The sequence below is a fragment of the Crocodylus porosus genome, unplaced genomic scaffold (assembly GCF_001723895.1).
Source record: "Crocodylus porosus isolate Cpor-Errol unplaced genomic scaffold, CroPor_comp1, whole genome shotgun sequence".
Classification (NCBI taxonomy): Eukaryota; Metazoa; Chordata; order Crocodylia; family Crocodylidae; genus Crocodylus; species Crocodylus porosus.
In genome coordinates, this window is record NW_017728886.1 from 51973136 (window position 1) to 51987843 (window position 14708).

General features: G+C 41.0%; 1 protein-coding gene across 2 annotated transcripts in view; it reads right to left on the minus strand.

The window, feature by feature from the left end:
• The window catches only part of AGMO (alkylglycerol monooxygenase), a 314761-nt gene that overhangs the window by 280759 nt on the left and 19294 nt on the right, over window positions 1–14708 (minus strand). For both annotated transcript variants that reach the window (XM_019534049.1, XM_019534041.1), the window contains exon 3: window positions 3245–3396. In XM_019534049.1, coding sequence (XP_019389594.1) covers window positions 3245–3396 — 152 coding nt within the window. The remainder of the gene's footprint in view (window positions 1–3244; window positions 3397–14708) is intronic.

Consider the following 14708-nt stretch of genomic DNA (forward strand, 5'->3'; position numbering starts at 1 on the left):
AAACCTGCCAACATACTAATGCAATCTATTACAGACAAGAATACACAACAACCTGAGGTACACATTTCTCCCAGGAAAGCCATTCTGTCTCCAATGTCTCAAGCCTTATACTCAAACAGAATTCAGAAACCACTGTTCACAGACAAGCCTATGAGCTGCACTTCGTCAACCTCCTACATACAGAAACTCATGGACTCAATACAGACATTGGATTTATGACACACTACAACCTGCCCAACGTCCAACTCCCCAGGTACCTCTCCACTTTTACCTGCTACATCCCCCCTTCACCGCCCCCCCTCTCCAGCCTGTCTCTCACCCCCTGAAACCTCAATTATATTTTCACTAACTGGCTTGCTTTCCTGCATTGCATGCCAGCCTCTGAATTTTTCACTATTCACTTCATCTAGGAAGAGCACACACACACCTACTAGGTGTTTCCTCATCCTGACAAAGAGTTTTTAAACCCGAGAGCTTGCTAAGATATATTTCTCCAACTATTCAGTGCATGGGCGACTTAGTCTTGGGGGGCACATGAGTTTTGCTTTCAGAAGCTTGAAGTGCATTTTCCCAGAAACCCCTGCACCTATCTCCTTGAAACTTGGCAGACTTCATGCCCTCAGAAGGGGCTACCAACCCTGCTATTTTCATCCAAATTTGCCAGAAAATGACAAAGTTATAGGTATATCAGTGATTCTCCATTATAGTCTATGGCCGAATCACCAAATTTCTCCGAATCAGTGTGGAATCTTCCAAAGCCGATTTGGGCAAATCGATTTGGGACAGTTATCCAAATCTCTGATCAAAGCACTGTCCTTTGAATCGGCCGAATCCAAATTGAATACTTTCCTAGTCACACAGGTCTATAAAACAGTTGATGTATGCTTTCCCTCTTCTTTTAAAGTGGCTAAAATGGACATTTTTCCATATCCAAATGGTGTTAACATCCACTTGGTAAAAAATGCATATATTTATGCTGGTATACATGTGTTACTGATACTAGCACTGTTGTAGGGATCTGTTATGAATTCCAAAAGGCACTTGATAACTTTCTATTATAACTAACAATAATGTTCAAACTCACAATGGGGGTTCAGTGTACAAAAAAAAAGTTGTGCACTTTCTTCCTACAAGTTTCAGCTTTATTCTTTAAAAGGTACCTCTTCCATTAGATTTGCTTAGCAAGATCTGAGGTGATATGTGGTTTAACGGCCTTATTGCTCTGATGTTGCTTTTTAGCATTCCTGAAACAGAGTTAAGCTTTTATCTGTATTTAAAGTGGTTTTCTAAAAGAATGTTGTATTTTTTCACTGATTTGTAAGACAGAGCTGCTATTCAGCAACTTGATTGTACTTTCAAAGCACAGATATGTTTGCATGACAACAACATCCTTTGGACTAGCTTAGTGTTTTGTAATATAACTTTCTCAAGTACAGGTGATAAGACTTATGTATGAACTGGATTTTTAGATTTTAAATGCCACTTTTAGATTTTAAGCAATACATGTAAAAATGTGGAATTACAAAAACATATTAGCACAGCATCGCTTCTCTTCTCTCAAGATATAAAAGAACTTGAATGAATTCTTACAAAAATAATTTATAGAAACTGCTTAGCACTATAAAGGCTATCCCTGCTTTCTCCTGTTAACAAGAGTTTTGTTTCTGGTGAGCATCTTCAGATCACTAGAATGATTTTCAAATAATACTACCAGTTATTACAATTTTTATTTCAAAAAATGAGACTGTCCTCTGAATTTTTCCAGTTCTCAGCATGATGATCTTATGCGGCTAGTACTGTTAATGTCATTGTTTGTGAAGCATTCCCAGTTTCTCACACACCCACGCACAAATTTGAGCTATTCACCATGATGTAAATTCCCTTCTCTCTTGTATTGTTCCAACTCCTGTCCACTTCCTCACCTCCCACCCACCTCTCTCCCCAATGAAATTTGGAGTTCCTCTCCTATGGTATTATTGTATGTCTGATTCCCCTCTTCCCCTTCCACCTAATTAAGCATCCACCCTTCATTGTTCTAGTCCTGATCCAACCCTATTCCCTCTCCAATTATCATTGTTCCCATTGTGATGGGATTCTTCACTCCCACTCAGTGCACCAACTCATACTAATCCCTACCTGTTTCCAGGTTTTCCACAGATCTATTTTTACCAGAAATGTCATCTCTTTGAATATACATTCTAGAAAACTTTAATATCATATACAGCCATCATTCCACAAAACTAAGGGCACTGTGTCTTAAGCAGCCTACTCCAAGGTCACTTAGACAATAGAAAGACAATTATATGATTTCAGGGAACTTTGGATCAGGCTCTATTTTTAATTTTTAAAATTTTTTAAATTTTACATTTAGAACAGAAAAGGTTGGAACAAATAAACACTGTGATAATGGAAGGAGCATGTAACTAGCTAGAAGACTCGATAGAGAAGTCTACATGGACAACATTGCTATAAAATACATTATTAGAATTATATGGTAATGTGGTATGCATAGAAATATCTATCCACTCAGGTTCCTTAATTATGTATATGACCACTACCACCATATCAACTGACATCTTAATCCACGCTAGTTATTCTTATGTGAGAGAGAAGCTACAGTTAGATATATACTTTTAAAAATAAAGACAGGCAAGGGCTAAATTAAAATAGCACTGTGTTAACTATAAAAAATTTAAAAGATTTGTTGAATATATAAACAAAAACATTATTGTTTAAATATGCAACAGCTAAACATATACAGATAAAAAAATTTTTTTGCAACTACCATCATTTTGGCACCTTTGTTTATGTGCTTCTTTTCATTCCCCCACACTTTTTATGTATTTGTTTTGAAGAAAGGATTCTTATATTTTTTATAAAGTACTTAGTCCAAAACGATCCTCCTATTCCACAAAATGATAAAAAGAATGAAGTGGCCTTAGAAGTCAAGCTACTGCATCTCTTGGTTTACGTGACTCTGATAAGCACAGATTAGATCAATAGATCTACAATATCCCTGTGTTTTTATGCGATTTTCTATTAGTATTTAGGACAATATTTGTTAAAATTCTTGTTCTTATATTTTACCAAATTCATGTCTACATTATTCAAAATAGCTTTAAAATCTGTTTTTCCTGCTCCGTACAAGCTAATCTTTATCATTCCCTGAGAATCAAGTATGTATAGATGATTAAAATGCAGTATGTATATATGCAAATAAATGAAAACTGTGTTGAAGTCCTACCATGAGCCAGGCGATGGAACCAGTAATATGTAAAGTCTACTCCCAGTAGTGTCAAATACCATGTCCATGATGAGTCCCATGGCAGTTCACAGAGTCTGTAGTTTTCCCATATGTAGACATAACCAGTTAACTCAAAACCTCTGCAAACAGCCCTGAAATATAAAAAAGAAGCCATTTTCTTAAGATCTTTATTAACTGGAATAATGCTCGTTTTAACTGCATCTCTAGTACTTTTTATACTTAGGCTATTTTTTCTAACATATAATACCACTGTATCCAATCCAGTTTTTATTCAGGGTATATTCCCACTGATTTCAGCAGCCATCCTTTCTTAAGCACTAAAAGTAAGGATTTGATAATTAACTCACACATCTTTAAAACTTTTCCTTTCCAACTTTACATGGAGACTTATTTTTGCCTTCTATTATGTTCTGAACATCTCCAGTCCTTTGGCTTCAAATTATCTGAAGACTTTTAGGCAGTTTCTTTGACAAAGTTTGACGTGCACTGATATAATTGGATATCCATGTTTTCACATAAAAGGATGGGAGCTCTTCCTCATTAATCTACAAGTTAGAAATATGTTTAGCATGATGCTAATTATTTTCATATAACTAATGGTATAGAATATTTTTATTGTAAATTTGTCATTGCCAGATGAAAGACTAAGGATGAATAAGAAAAATGTGTGTGGCAAGAAAGAAGGGAGTGGCAAGAGAGGAATATGCAGCTAGAAATGAAAAAAAATGTGTACTTCAGGAGAAGGAGAGAGAAAAAGGAAGAGGAGCACACACCAGAGAATGTAAGGGAAAAAGGAAATCTCTGACAGTTCTTTTGTGAATGGGCCAATATTTCTGCACTAAACAATGCTCCATACTAAGAACAAAAGAGTTGGTTAGGAGAAAAAAAGTTGGGGCCTAAGGGATCCCACTAGTCACTGTAAGACATAAAAAGCAGCCACAAGCAAGACAAGGACTATATGGTTTAGATCAAGGGTTGGCAATATTTTTTAACAGAGAGCCAAAAGCACCCCAACCCTAACCCACAACTCAAGTTAGCATGCTAGGGGCAAATGGCAAAGGAATCATGAGGGGCCCAATCCTTGCTGCTGGCAGTGGCTATATGCACCCCTCCAGGTAGACGGTGAAGAAGTGGCAGGGGTTGCACTGCTTTAACCCATTCTCCACCCTGTACCCCAGAAGGCTGCAAACAGCTGCACCATGTGCCTCTGGAAGGTCGGCCTAGGGCAGCACAACCCCAGCTCCTCCCCTGCCATGTGCCCAGGAGTACACATGTAGCCACTGCCACCATGGAATCCAGTCAAGGGCTCCCGAGCCTGGCGAAGCTGTTTGCAGCCTCCCAGCTGCTTACCACAGCTGGCCTAGGCTCTGGAAAGCTGCAGCAGGCAGCCAGCAGCAGCACCAGGCTCCAGAGCATAGGCACAACCATGGCAGCAGCAGCTGCACATGTGCCTCCAGGTGGAAAAGGGGAGGAGAAGAGATCGTGCTGCCCCAGGCCCCTCCCGCCGTCCACCCATAGGCAGCTACCTCTTCCACAGAGCCCAGCCAGGGGTCTGGAGCCTGACGCAGCTATTTGCAACCTCCCAGCTACAGCCAGCCCAGGCTCTCAGAGCTGCTACCAGCCAGAGCCCAGACTGCTTGCAGCAAGGCTTGCAGTCACCTGCTGTGAGCAGTCCAAGCTCTGTGACCGGCAGTAGCTGCCCAGAACCATGTCTGTGGCGTGCTGAGCAAAATGACCTTGTGTGTTATGTTCTGGCACGTGTGCTGGGGGGTTGATGACCCTTGGTTTAGATGAAACTGCTTCTATGAAGCTTTGCTGCTCTTGTTGCCATTTGTGTTTCAGCAATCAGAACTGGTGAACAACTCACTCCTTTTTTGCCAAATTGTAATTTGTATAACTGTATAAACAGGGACCAACCAAAATCACAATTTTGCAGAAATTGTGAAATCCAGCAAAGGCTATGGAATCTGCAGGACAAAAATCTTACTGAAAAAAAAACAACACAGTTTGGTTCCCCAGAGAGAGCTAGCAGTTGCCATAGCACTGCAGCATGGCCACAGTCCACTACCAGGGATCAGGGAGAGAGGGTGCCAGCATAAAGGGGAGCTCAAGATTGCTGTCATCCCCCACCCCTCTTCAGGCTGAGAGGGCTGCCTGTCATGTGCCCCCCCAACCAATCAGCGATGAGGGGTGGGGTCACATGACAGCCAGCCCTCACAACCAATCAGTGTGAAGGGCAGGGCCACTAGCCAATCAGAGGCATGGGGGAGCTGCCATGATCAGCCCACAAAAACATCAGTCAGCCTCAATGTCTCCCCATGAAATCAGCTAGCTGCCTTCTCAAGTTGGGTAGGCTCCTATCGATAAAATCTGTTTCTTGATTGGAAAATAAACCAAAAAAAACAAGACACTTTAAGTGTAATCTGTATACTTACAAAATGTTTTTTGAACAGAAGTGATGATTGCATGGATTAAAATCTCCCCAGCTACTGTGGAGAGTACAAGGCAGCCTGATAAGCTAGCTAGACCCAACTGGGTCTCAACAGGTTATCTGGTTAGCCAGTTTGATGGACTAACTCTGGCTCAACTCTTAAAGGACAGACCAGCTGCACAATATATCTCATTCCTGAAAAAGCATTTTGACTCTGCATTTCTCCAGTCCAGGATTCCAATTTTGCCCCAATCAGTTTTCTGTTCTTGCCTTGTGGCCCCCAATATCTTGTATTCCCAGCTCATGGTATTTGGCACTGCCCTGACCATAATTTCTGGATGGGGGATGGAAACCAAAGCCCTAAGGTAAGTGAAGAAGTGGGTGACCTGGAACAAGCATGTGTAGGAGGGCGCAACAGGGAAGATCCTCTCATTCTTCCTGAGGAAAGTGGGGTATTCAACTAGTTACTTCAGGTGTCTGTATATAAATGCATGGAGCCTGGGAAATGAGCAGGAAGAATTTGAACTCCTTGCACAGTCATGGAGCTATGATGTGATTGGTATAACAGAGACTTTGGGATAGCTTGCATGACTGGAGTACTGTCACTGATGGGTACAAATTGTTCAAGAAAGACAGGACAGAAGGAGGAGAAGTTGCGCTGTATGTAAAAGAGCTGTATGACTGCTCAGAGCTTCAGCATGAAACTGGAAATAGGTCTGTTGAAAGTCTCTGGGTTAGAGGGTCAGAAGGAAGAGCAACAAGGGTGCCACTGAGGTGGGTATCTGCTATAGACCACCAGACCAGGAGGTCAAAGTGAATGAGACTTTCTTCAAACAGCTAACAGAATTCTCCTTATCACAGGTCCTGGTTCTCATGGGGGACTTCAATCAACCTAACATCAGCTGGGAGGTAATACAGCAATGCACAGGCAATCTAGGAAGTTTTGGAGAGTGTTGGGAACAACTTTTTGGTGAACGTGCTGGAGAGGCCAACTAGGGGCCACGCTTTTCTTGGCCTGCTGTGCTCAAATGGGGAAGAATTGGTGGAGAATGTAGAAGTGGAATGGCAACCTGGGCAGCAGCAACCATGAGTTCTGAGTTGAGTTCTGAGTCCTAGAGAAAGGAAGGAAGGGAAGGAGCAAAGCAATGACCCTGGACTTTAGAAGACTGACTCATTCAGAGAACTGATTGATAGGCAGGATCCTCTGGGAGTCCAATCCAAGGGGGAAAGGAGTCCAGGACAGGTGGTTGTATTTTAAAGAAATCTTACTGAAGGCACAGGAACAAATCATCCCAATGCACAGGACTAGCAAGTATAGCAGAAGACAAACTTGGTTTAGCAGTATGGTGACCATACATCCAGGATTGACTGGTACAGTCCTTGATGGCCCCAGCTGGCTGGTGAAAATTAAGATGAGCATCCAGGGTGTGAGCTGTGAAATAGGAAGGCCTAGCAGATAGCAAAATTGCCCTAATTGCATTCATAGGTTAGCTTGATTAAAAAGCAGGGCTGCTAACACCTGTAAAGAACACTGGGACATTAACAGACGATTGACTCCTTAGCTTCCTGCCTGCAGCAGCGGGAGTGAGAAGAGGGTCAGCGTCCTGGATTTCACATTGTCCCGTATGGTCACCCTACCTGTCAGGGAACTCCTCAGTGAGCTAAAGCACAAAAAGTAAGCCTACAAGTGGAAATTGAGGGAAGAGAAGACTAAGGTGGGATTTAATAGCAGTCTTCAACTACCTGAACAGTTGTTCCAAAGAGGATGGAGCTAGATTGTTCTCAGTAGTGGCAGATTACAGAACAAGAAGCAAAGGTCTCAAGTTGCAGCAAGGGAAGTTTAGGTTAGACATTACGAAAAACTTCCTCATGGAGAGGGTAGTAAAGCACCAGAACAGACTACGTAGGGAGGTTGTAAAATCTCCATACTTGGAATTTTTTAAGATCTGCCTAAACAAACACTTGGCTGGGGAGATGTAGTTAGGGATGGTCCTGCTTTCAGCAGTGTTAGACTAGATAACCTTCTGAGGTCCCTTTCAACCATAGGCAGCAGAAGGCCAAGGGTAATGGGTTCAGCCCCCCCAAAACCCTGGGCAATGCAGGCATGGGCTCTGGGTGGCTGTGGGTGGGGAGGGGAAAGGGCCATGCAGAGACATAAACACACAGCTGCAGCATCCCGGCAGTGTGTAGAGCACTGTCCACAACAGCAAGTAAGTCTGTCATGGGGAAAGGGCATAGGGAGCAGATCAAGGCCCCCACACTGAGGGAGGGCATGAGGCAGGGGCTAGGGCAAGTCCTGGGAAGCTCAGAGCCTAGGCAGCTCCTGAAGGGGTATGGGAGAGGCTCTTGCTGCTATGTGCACCCTGGAGACCCGAGAGGCATGTACCATCCAGATCTGTACACAGAACAGAGGCAGGCTGCCACTGTGGGCTAGGCTCTGCACCCTGCTGCTCTACCTCAGCAGCCATGTGACACCATGTGCCTGCCACACGCTGACTGTGCCATGTCTCCTGCCCACCTGGTGGCTGCAGGCACATGCATGGCATTGCACCACTCCCAAGGCAGCATCAGCAGGGAGCAGAGCCCAGCCTGCAGCAGAAGCCCACCTCCGCCCCTCACACAGATGTAGGGGGCACATACCCCCCAGGCCTTCACTAGGTTGCATGCAGCAGCAGGAGCCCCCCTCCCCTCTGTGCCCCTGGATGAGCCACCTGGGCTCAAAGCATCCCACCCCAACCCCAGGCCCCCATTCACCCCAGCCCCTGCCTCTGCCCCCATCCCTTCCTCACTGTGAGGGTGTCAATCCACACCCCCATGCCCCTTTCCTATAACAGACTTACCTGCTGGGGGGTAGGGGGAGAAGTGCATGTATGCACGCAAGCATGCATATGCTCAGCCCCCCCAAATAATATTGTCTCTTTCCACCTATGCTTTCAACCCTAATTTTCTATGGTTTTATGATCTTCATTCCAGAGCCATGGCTCAGCTCCCAACTCTGCGTTTTGGATCCTCCCCTCACCTGGCTGCTGGTTCTATACATTCTACCAGGTTACTTAACTCTTGGGTAGCTTCCTCTTGGTGCAATTTCGGTTAAAGTACCACTCACTACCGGCTCTCTCTCTTGATTGCTGGTGTTTCCAGGTACCTTGCTGCTTAATACACACCTCCTTTCTCCTTCTCCTCCAGTCCCTGGCTTTTCCATTTGTAATTTTTCATAAAGTATTTTTTGGATAATAGACACAAAACCTACTTTCATCTCTGCAATTCACCCATAACAACTATTTGGGTGCAGGTATTGCATGGCTGCTTTCAGTCTTTCTATGGAGAAGGTCATCCTAAAGGCTTCTACACTGTGGCATTAGCTCCTGTTGCCATAATATTTAGTTAAAAACTAGAATGAAACATATTGAATCTCCATACTGCTAACTTTTCTATTAAATTTCTCCATTAAAAAAATAAAAGTCAAACACCCAAACTGTAGGTACTACTCAACAAAAAGAACAATTGTCCTTATTTTTATTTTGGCAGAGGGCTTTAGGCAGAAATGGTGTTTACCTGAATGAATGAAAGGAGAGGAACTTTTTTTTGCTGCCAGCTGCCATCTCTCTCTAAGCTCCATCCCGGCAACAGTTCTAATTTTTCACTCAGGGAAAAAAAAATATTCACCCTCATTCTGGCAGCTGATGGAATGAGAAATTCACTCAAGCAGCAATGGCAGGTATACGTACCACTTTCAAAAGCAACTTAGCCATGCCCAAAAGTTGGATCAGACACACCTGGAACATGTTTAACTTTCATAAAGGCCATGTTCTATAAATACTTTTAAAGATGATTATATGTGTCCAACCAGATTTTTGCAATTCACCTCGTGAGGCATCTGTAAACTTTAGTATAAATTCTCAAATCACCAGGCCAGAAGGGATCTGATGTTATTCAAGCAAAAAAGGGGTTGGGGGGAAGGGAAGGGAGCTTTTCCTAACATCTTTTCAATGACCAGGAAATTTAAAACACCTCTTGCCGCATATACTATCAGCTATTAGGTTTTTTTTTTTTTACTTTATTCTTTGCCTTTTATTAACATAAAATGTTTTTACAGTACACTCAAATATACGTGAACTGATACATTTCCTCCATTGTTGCTCAACTTTCAGCATTTCACCCTTGAGTCCTTTTTTTCCAGGGGCTAAGGCCAAGGAGTAAAATTCAAGTTAAACATACAACATATTTTTATATAAAATATCCAGTATGAGTTAGAATGATTACACAAGCTAGATTATTTTTCCTGGCTGAATCACAAGTGTATGGCTATGACAGTAGTTAATTACCGTAATTATGAAGAGTAATCCATCATATCACTATGCAGTGGAGAAGCAGGAATTGCTCAGATAGTATTTTCATTTGTTGTTTTACAGTGTAATGTTGAGTTACAACTTTCAGAATATATTCAGAAGGCATGGCCACACATGCAGCAGCACAAATTTGAGCCGGGGATTTTTTGCCTCTGCACACGTGCCCCAACATGCATGTTGGTATGGGTCAAGTTGTGCCAGTTGCAGCAAAATAATCCTGAGCGTCTGTCTGGAGGACCAACTCCCAGGTTACCTCAGGGCATTGGTTGGGGCCTGTTTAACCATGTTTTATTTTGGTACCTGGATTTCCAGGTACTGAATTTTGAGCCTGTGCTGCATATTTGCAGCATGAGGAACATTTTTTTATTCCCTCCATGCACCTTGCAACATCTCAGACTCCTTCGAGATGTCTCAAGAGGCACATGTGAGCTTGTCTGGACGCGCCCAGAATTTTTAAGATTTAATACATTTTTCTCCCCCATTTCATTTTAACACCTTATGTAAAGCTGAGTACAATGACTTCCTCACTTAAATTTTAGCCATCAATCACAGAGTTAGAACTGACAGCCAGTCTTCAAAGTACAGTCATCTACATCAGACAGTATGAAACTCACTGACAGAAGTCCCTCTGTCCACAGTATATTGTGGGCTTATCCTCTCTCATTTTCAGTATTTCTGCTAAATGAGCCAATGAAGACAAATTATTCTACTATCCAATTATCTTGGCCATCTGAGAGATTTTTTAGTTTTCAAATGTCATATGTATTTCAATTCATGCTAGTATTATAAACCATTTTCCCTCCTTCCTTATACTGAGTCAGATTATCACTTCCTGTGGTAAAAATTATTGGAGGAAGGCTTTCTGGGGATGAAGTCTATATATGAACATGAAAATCCCCTAAGTGATATCTTCAATTTATTCAATGGGAGAGATAAGAACTTGCTGCCTAACAAGAAAATCATTTCCTTACTCAGATTCACAGCCCAGTTTCCAATACTTTCCATTAACATGTATGACAGCATTATGGAACATCCTCTAGCGCAGTGTTTCTCAACCCGTAGGTTGTAACCCAAAAGTGAGTTGCAAGAATATGACAACGTCGTGAACCTTAAAAATGGATCAACGCACTTTAAAGGAGAAAAATGTGGGAAGCCACGGCTTTTCCCTTGCAGGCTGACAGTCCTAGCCCTCAAGCAGCTGCTTGGGGTCCCCCCCATGTCCCACAGACCTACCCCCTACCCCACATACTGGGGGGCTGAGGTTGGAGGGCAGCAAGTTGGAAGTGAGGGACACTGGCTCGGAACTGGCCATTGATGTTTACAAATGGGTCCTGGTATAAAAAAAGGTTGAGAACCACTGCTCTAGTGGATAGAAAGTCTGGAAAGTGGCAACAAAGAGTACCAAAGTGGTAGCAGAACTCAAATTTTGTATTTTTTCATGCTATCAAAATCCTACAGATCTTAGAGAAACAATCTAGGGGTTTTTTTTCCACTGTGATAGATGCTAAATTGGCTAATGCTAGGTTTTCAGATCCAAAGATTCCCGAGTCAGAGACCTAAAGAGCCAGAATACCAAGTTAAGCGCTATAATAAACTAACATTTTCTGCAGACTGGGCATAAAAGAAGACAAATAAGACATACTTACTATCACCATAGGTTATCATCATAAATGACTTGTCAGGAATATCTTGTTTCACTACCTTTCCCTGTTTCACTAGGTTTACATAAGTTCAGTTCCTTTATCTTTATTCAAAGTTCTGCATGTTCATTTACCCTTTTCATTTCCCTTTTATGAATTTTGTAACTTTTTAAAAGGGAAGGTAAAAAAAAAATTGCATGCATTGTTCTATAAGAAATTTTCAGGAACAAAATTTAACAAGTTTGAGCCCTGTTGGTCTTGAAAAATATAATTATTAGCTTGTTCCATGACATTATAAGTGACTGTGTAGTGCGTTATCGAGTCTGTGTTAGAATCCGGGAAAGTTTTGGCTATCTGGTACCTCAGCTGTGAAACTCAAAGCTAAAGATCATCATGGAGATCAATTACAGTGTGGAGGAAAGGCTGCAATAGTACAAAATCTCAGACAATTTCTATTAATCAGTAATTATTCCAACACATATTATGTATCAGGATACACATTAAGAATTAAAAGCTTTACTAAACTTTGTTTTGGAGGTAAAGGTTAGAGATTTCCATTTCCAAAGACATTTATGAGCTTTCTTTTCCAGATGAAAAACTGGCTCCACTTAAAATTGGAATAAACATTTTGATAATATGACTTCAGTAAAAAGGGGGATGGAGAAAGGTTGAAAAAATATCCATTTGCAAAACAAAGTGAACCTTCCTGCAACTGAAATCCCTTTTTATTTCCTGTACAGGTGCCAGGTCTTGAACAGACACCCAATTTATTACCCTGTCAACTGACTTATTAGGGTTGACACAAATCGAGCTGAAATATGCCTGACATACTACAGTCAAGGATTTTTTCACACTTTAGCACAAAGCCAAACTTTTTGCAAGGTAGAGAGAAGGGGAGAGGAAGTTCTGGGAGTTCTATTCCCTGTTTTCTATCAGCAAGATGAATATGATCCTTTCCCATTCTTAATACGCAAAACCAGCCATGAAATAACCCAAGGCTAGAAGCAATGCACCCGAATGATACAGCTGGGAAATTATTATCAGGCTCTGGAAAGCCCTTGATTACAGGAAATAGCACCTACATTTTCAGAAAATGTTCCCACCAGACTCAGAGTCTGAACAAAATCCTCTCCCCTTCTCCACTAAGGTTTTATTCTCTGGAACTTTAACCTGAATAATCCAACTCCCACAATTCTTCCCAAGGGGAAAAATTATCAAAAAGTATAAATTAACATAAGATAAAGTTGGCTGGTCATGTAACTCTCCTAATTACATTATACAATATAATTTATATTTCATTGCCACCCAATGTTGACTTGCACTACACCACATCTATCCTTGGACCTCACTCTCTTCAACCATCAGTTTAAGATATGAACATTAATTCACTTTAGAAAGATAAAGAGGATGTAAATGATATTTAAAATGTGGACAGAAAGAGAAAAGTTGATTTCCTGACTCTATGATTACAAATCTTTTCTTCATATATCAATAAAACCATACTCCTTCAAGTCATGCCATTGTTTACCCTCAAGGAGTCTCATTGCCTGCACTTGCTTTAAGTCAGTAAAATCTACTGTCGTAAGTTTCTACACAAGTTTCATACCCATATTATAGTGGGGCAGGGGGTTAAATCAATAGAGTTTAATGAGCTAGCACAGGTCCTGATAAAGACCCAATTATGCTACCACAAATACGTTTATGCCAGTATAATGTATTCCCTCTCCTGTATGAGACTAAACTATATCAAAATAGATGACCAATTACACAGGGGAAGGAATGGGTATTCCACTTTGAAACACTAGTTATACTAGTAAAACTACTTGACCTTTTGTGTTTAGACAGAACAGAATTAGGCTCTTTGCAATCTCCTGACAGGGAGTAAAATTGTCTTTTTCATTTTCATGCTGTGTATGTGCATGAGGCTTATTGAAATACATTACTCATGTTTATTTCATAGAGCTCTTCCGATCTGGGCCCCGATTCTGATCCCCCATTATTGCAAATCAATGCCAATTCCACTGAAGTAAATGAAGTTACATTTGTGTCCAAGTGAGATCAAAAGAAAGCCTGTACAATTCACAATGACCATATATATTTATACCAGTTTTGGGGAGCAAGGGAATGTGTCCCATTCTGCCCTTAATAAGTTCATGTGATTTTTTTTCCTAGAACAAAGGAAGAAGTAACAGATGGCTGCCCCAATAACCCATAAAAATTTAATGAAATGGTTGGAATGAGTCATTGTATCATATCAAAAGAAAATATTTATAGATTCATGAAGGTTTTCTAACGAACAGCCTTGGTCAGGATCCTGAATCTGTAAAAGTCAGTTTTCGTTTATTCACATCATTTTACAGGTTTGAAAACCTGTTACTTTTAAATTGAAATTTGAATTTTAGAAATAATTCTGAAATATTATTTTTTCCAATTTCCAGAACTTCTAAGATGTTGACCCAAACTGGGCTGGCCACTTCTGGAACTGCTGCCCCTGTGCTCCATCTAGTGGAATTCTGACTTTTATTTAGTACATCAAACAGCAAAGATACATATCTTATGCAGGGTGGTACTCTATACACAAGTACAGAATAGTTCATTTAATATTTACAAAGTACACAAGCAATGCCAATTTATCTTAATGGTGAATAAGAACATATAAAGTATAATACAATGTGATACAAAACTGATTTGGAAAAGAGAAATATTTTGTGAGATAATAGAGATGATTACACCTAATTTAAAATACACCTCCAATCAGGGTAAACATAATCCACAATCTGCATTTCCAACATAAGCATGCACACAAACAAAATGGTCTAACAATTTTCTCACAGACATAAGCACCAAATGGGATTGATAAAAAACATGGGACTGAGGTCAGTGAGCATTGTATTGAGCCCAGCATATAGTTATTCACAATGATAGAAGATTAAACATATCTGAAATTACACTAGGTTAACAAAAAGCACATTTTGAAACTGATTTACTTAACCAATGCAAAACTTCTATATGGAAACATTTAA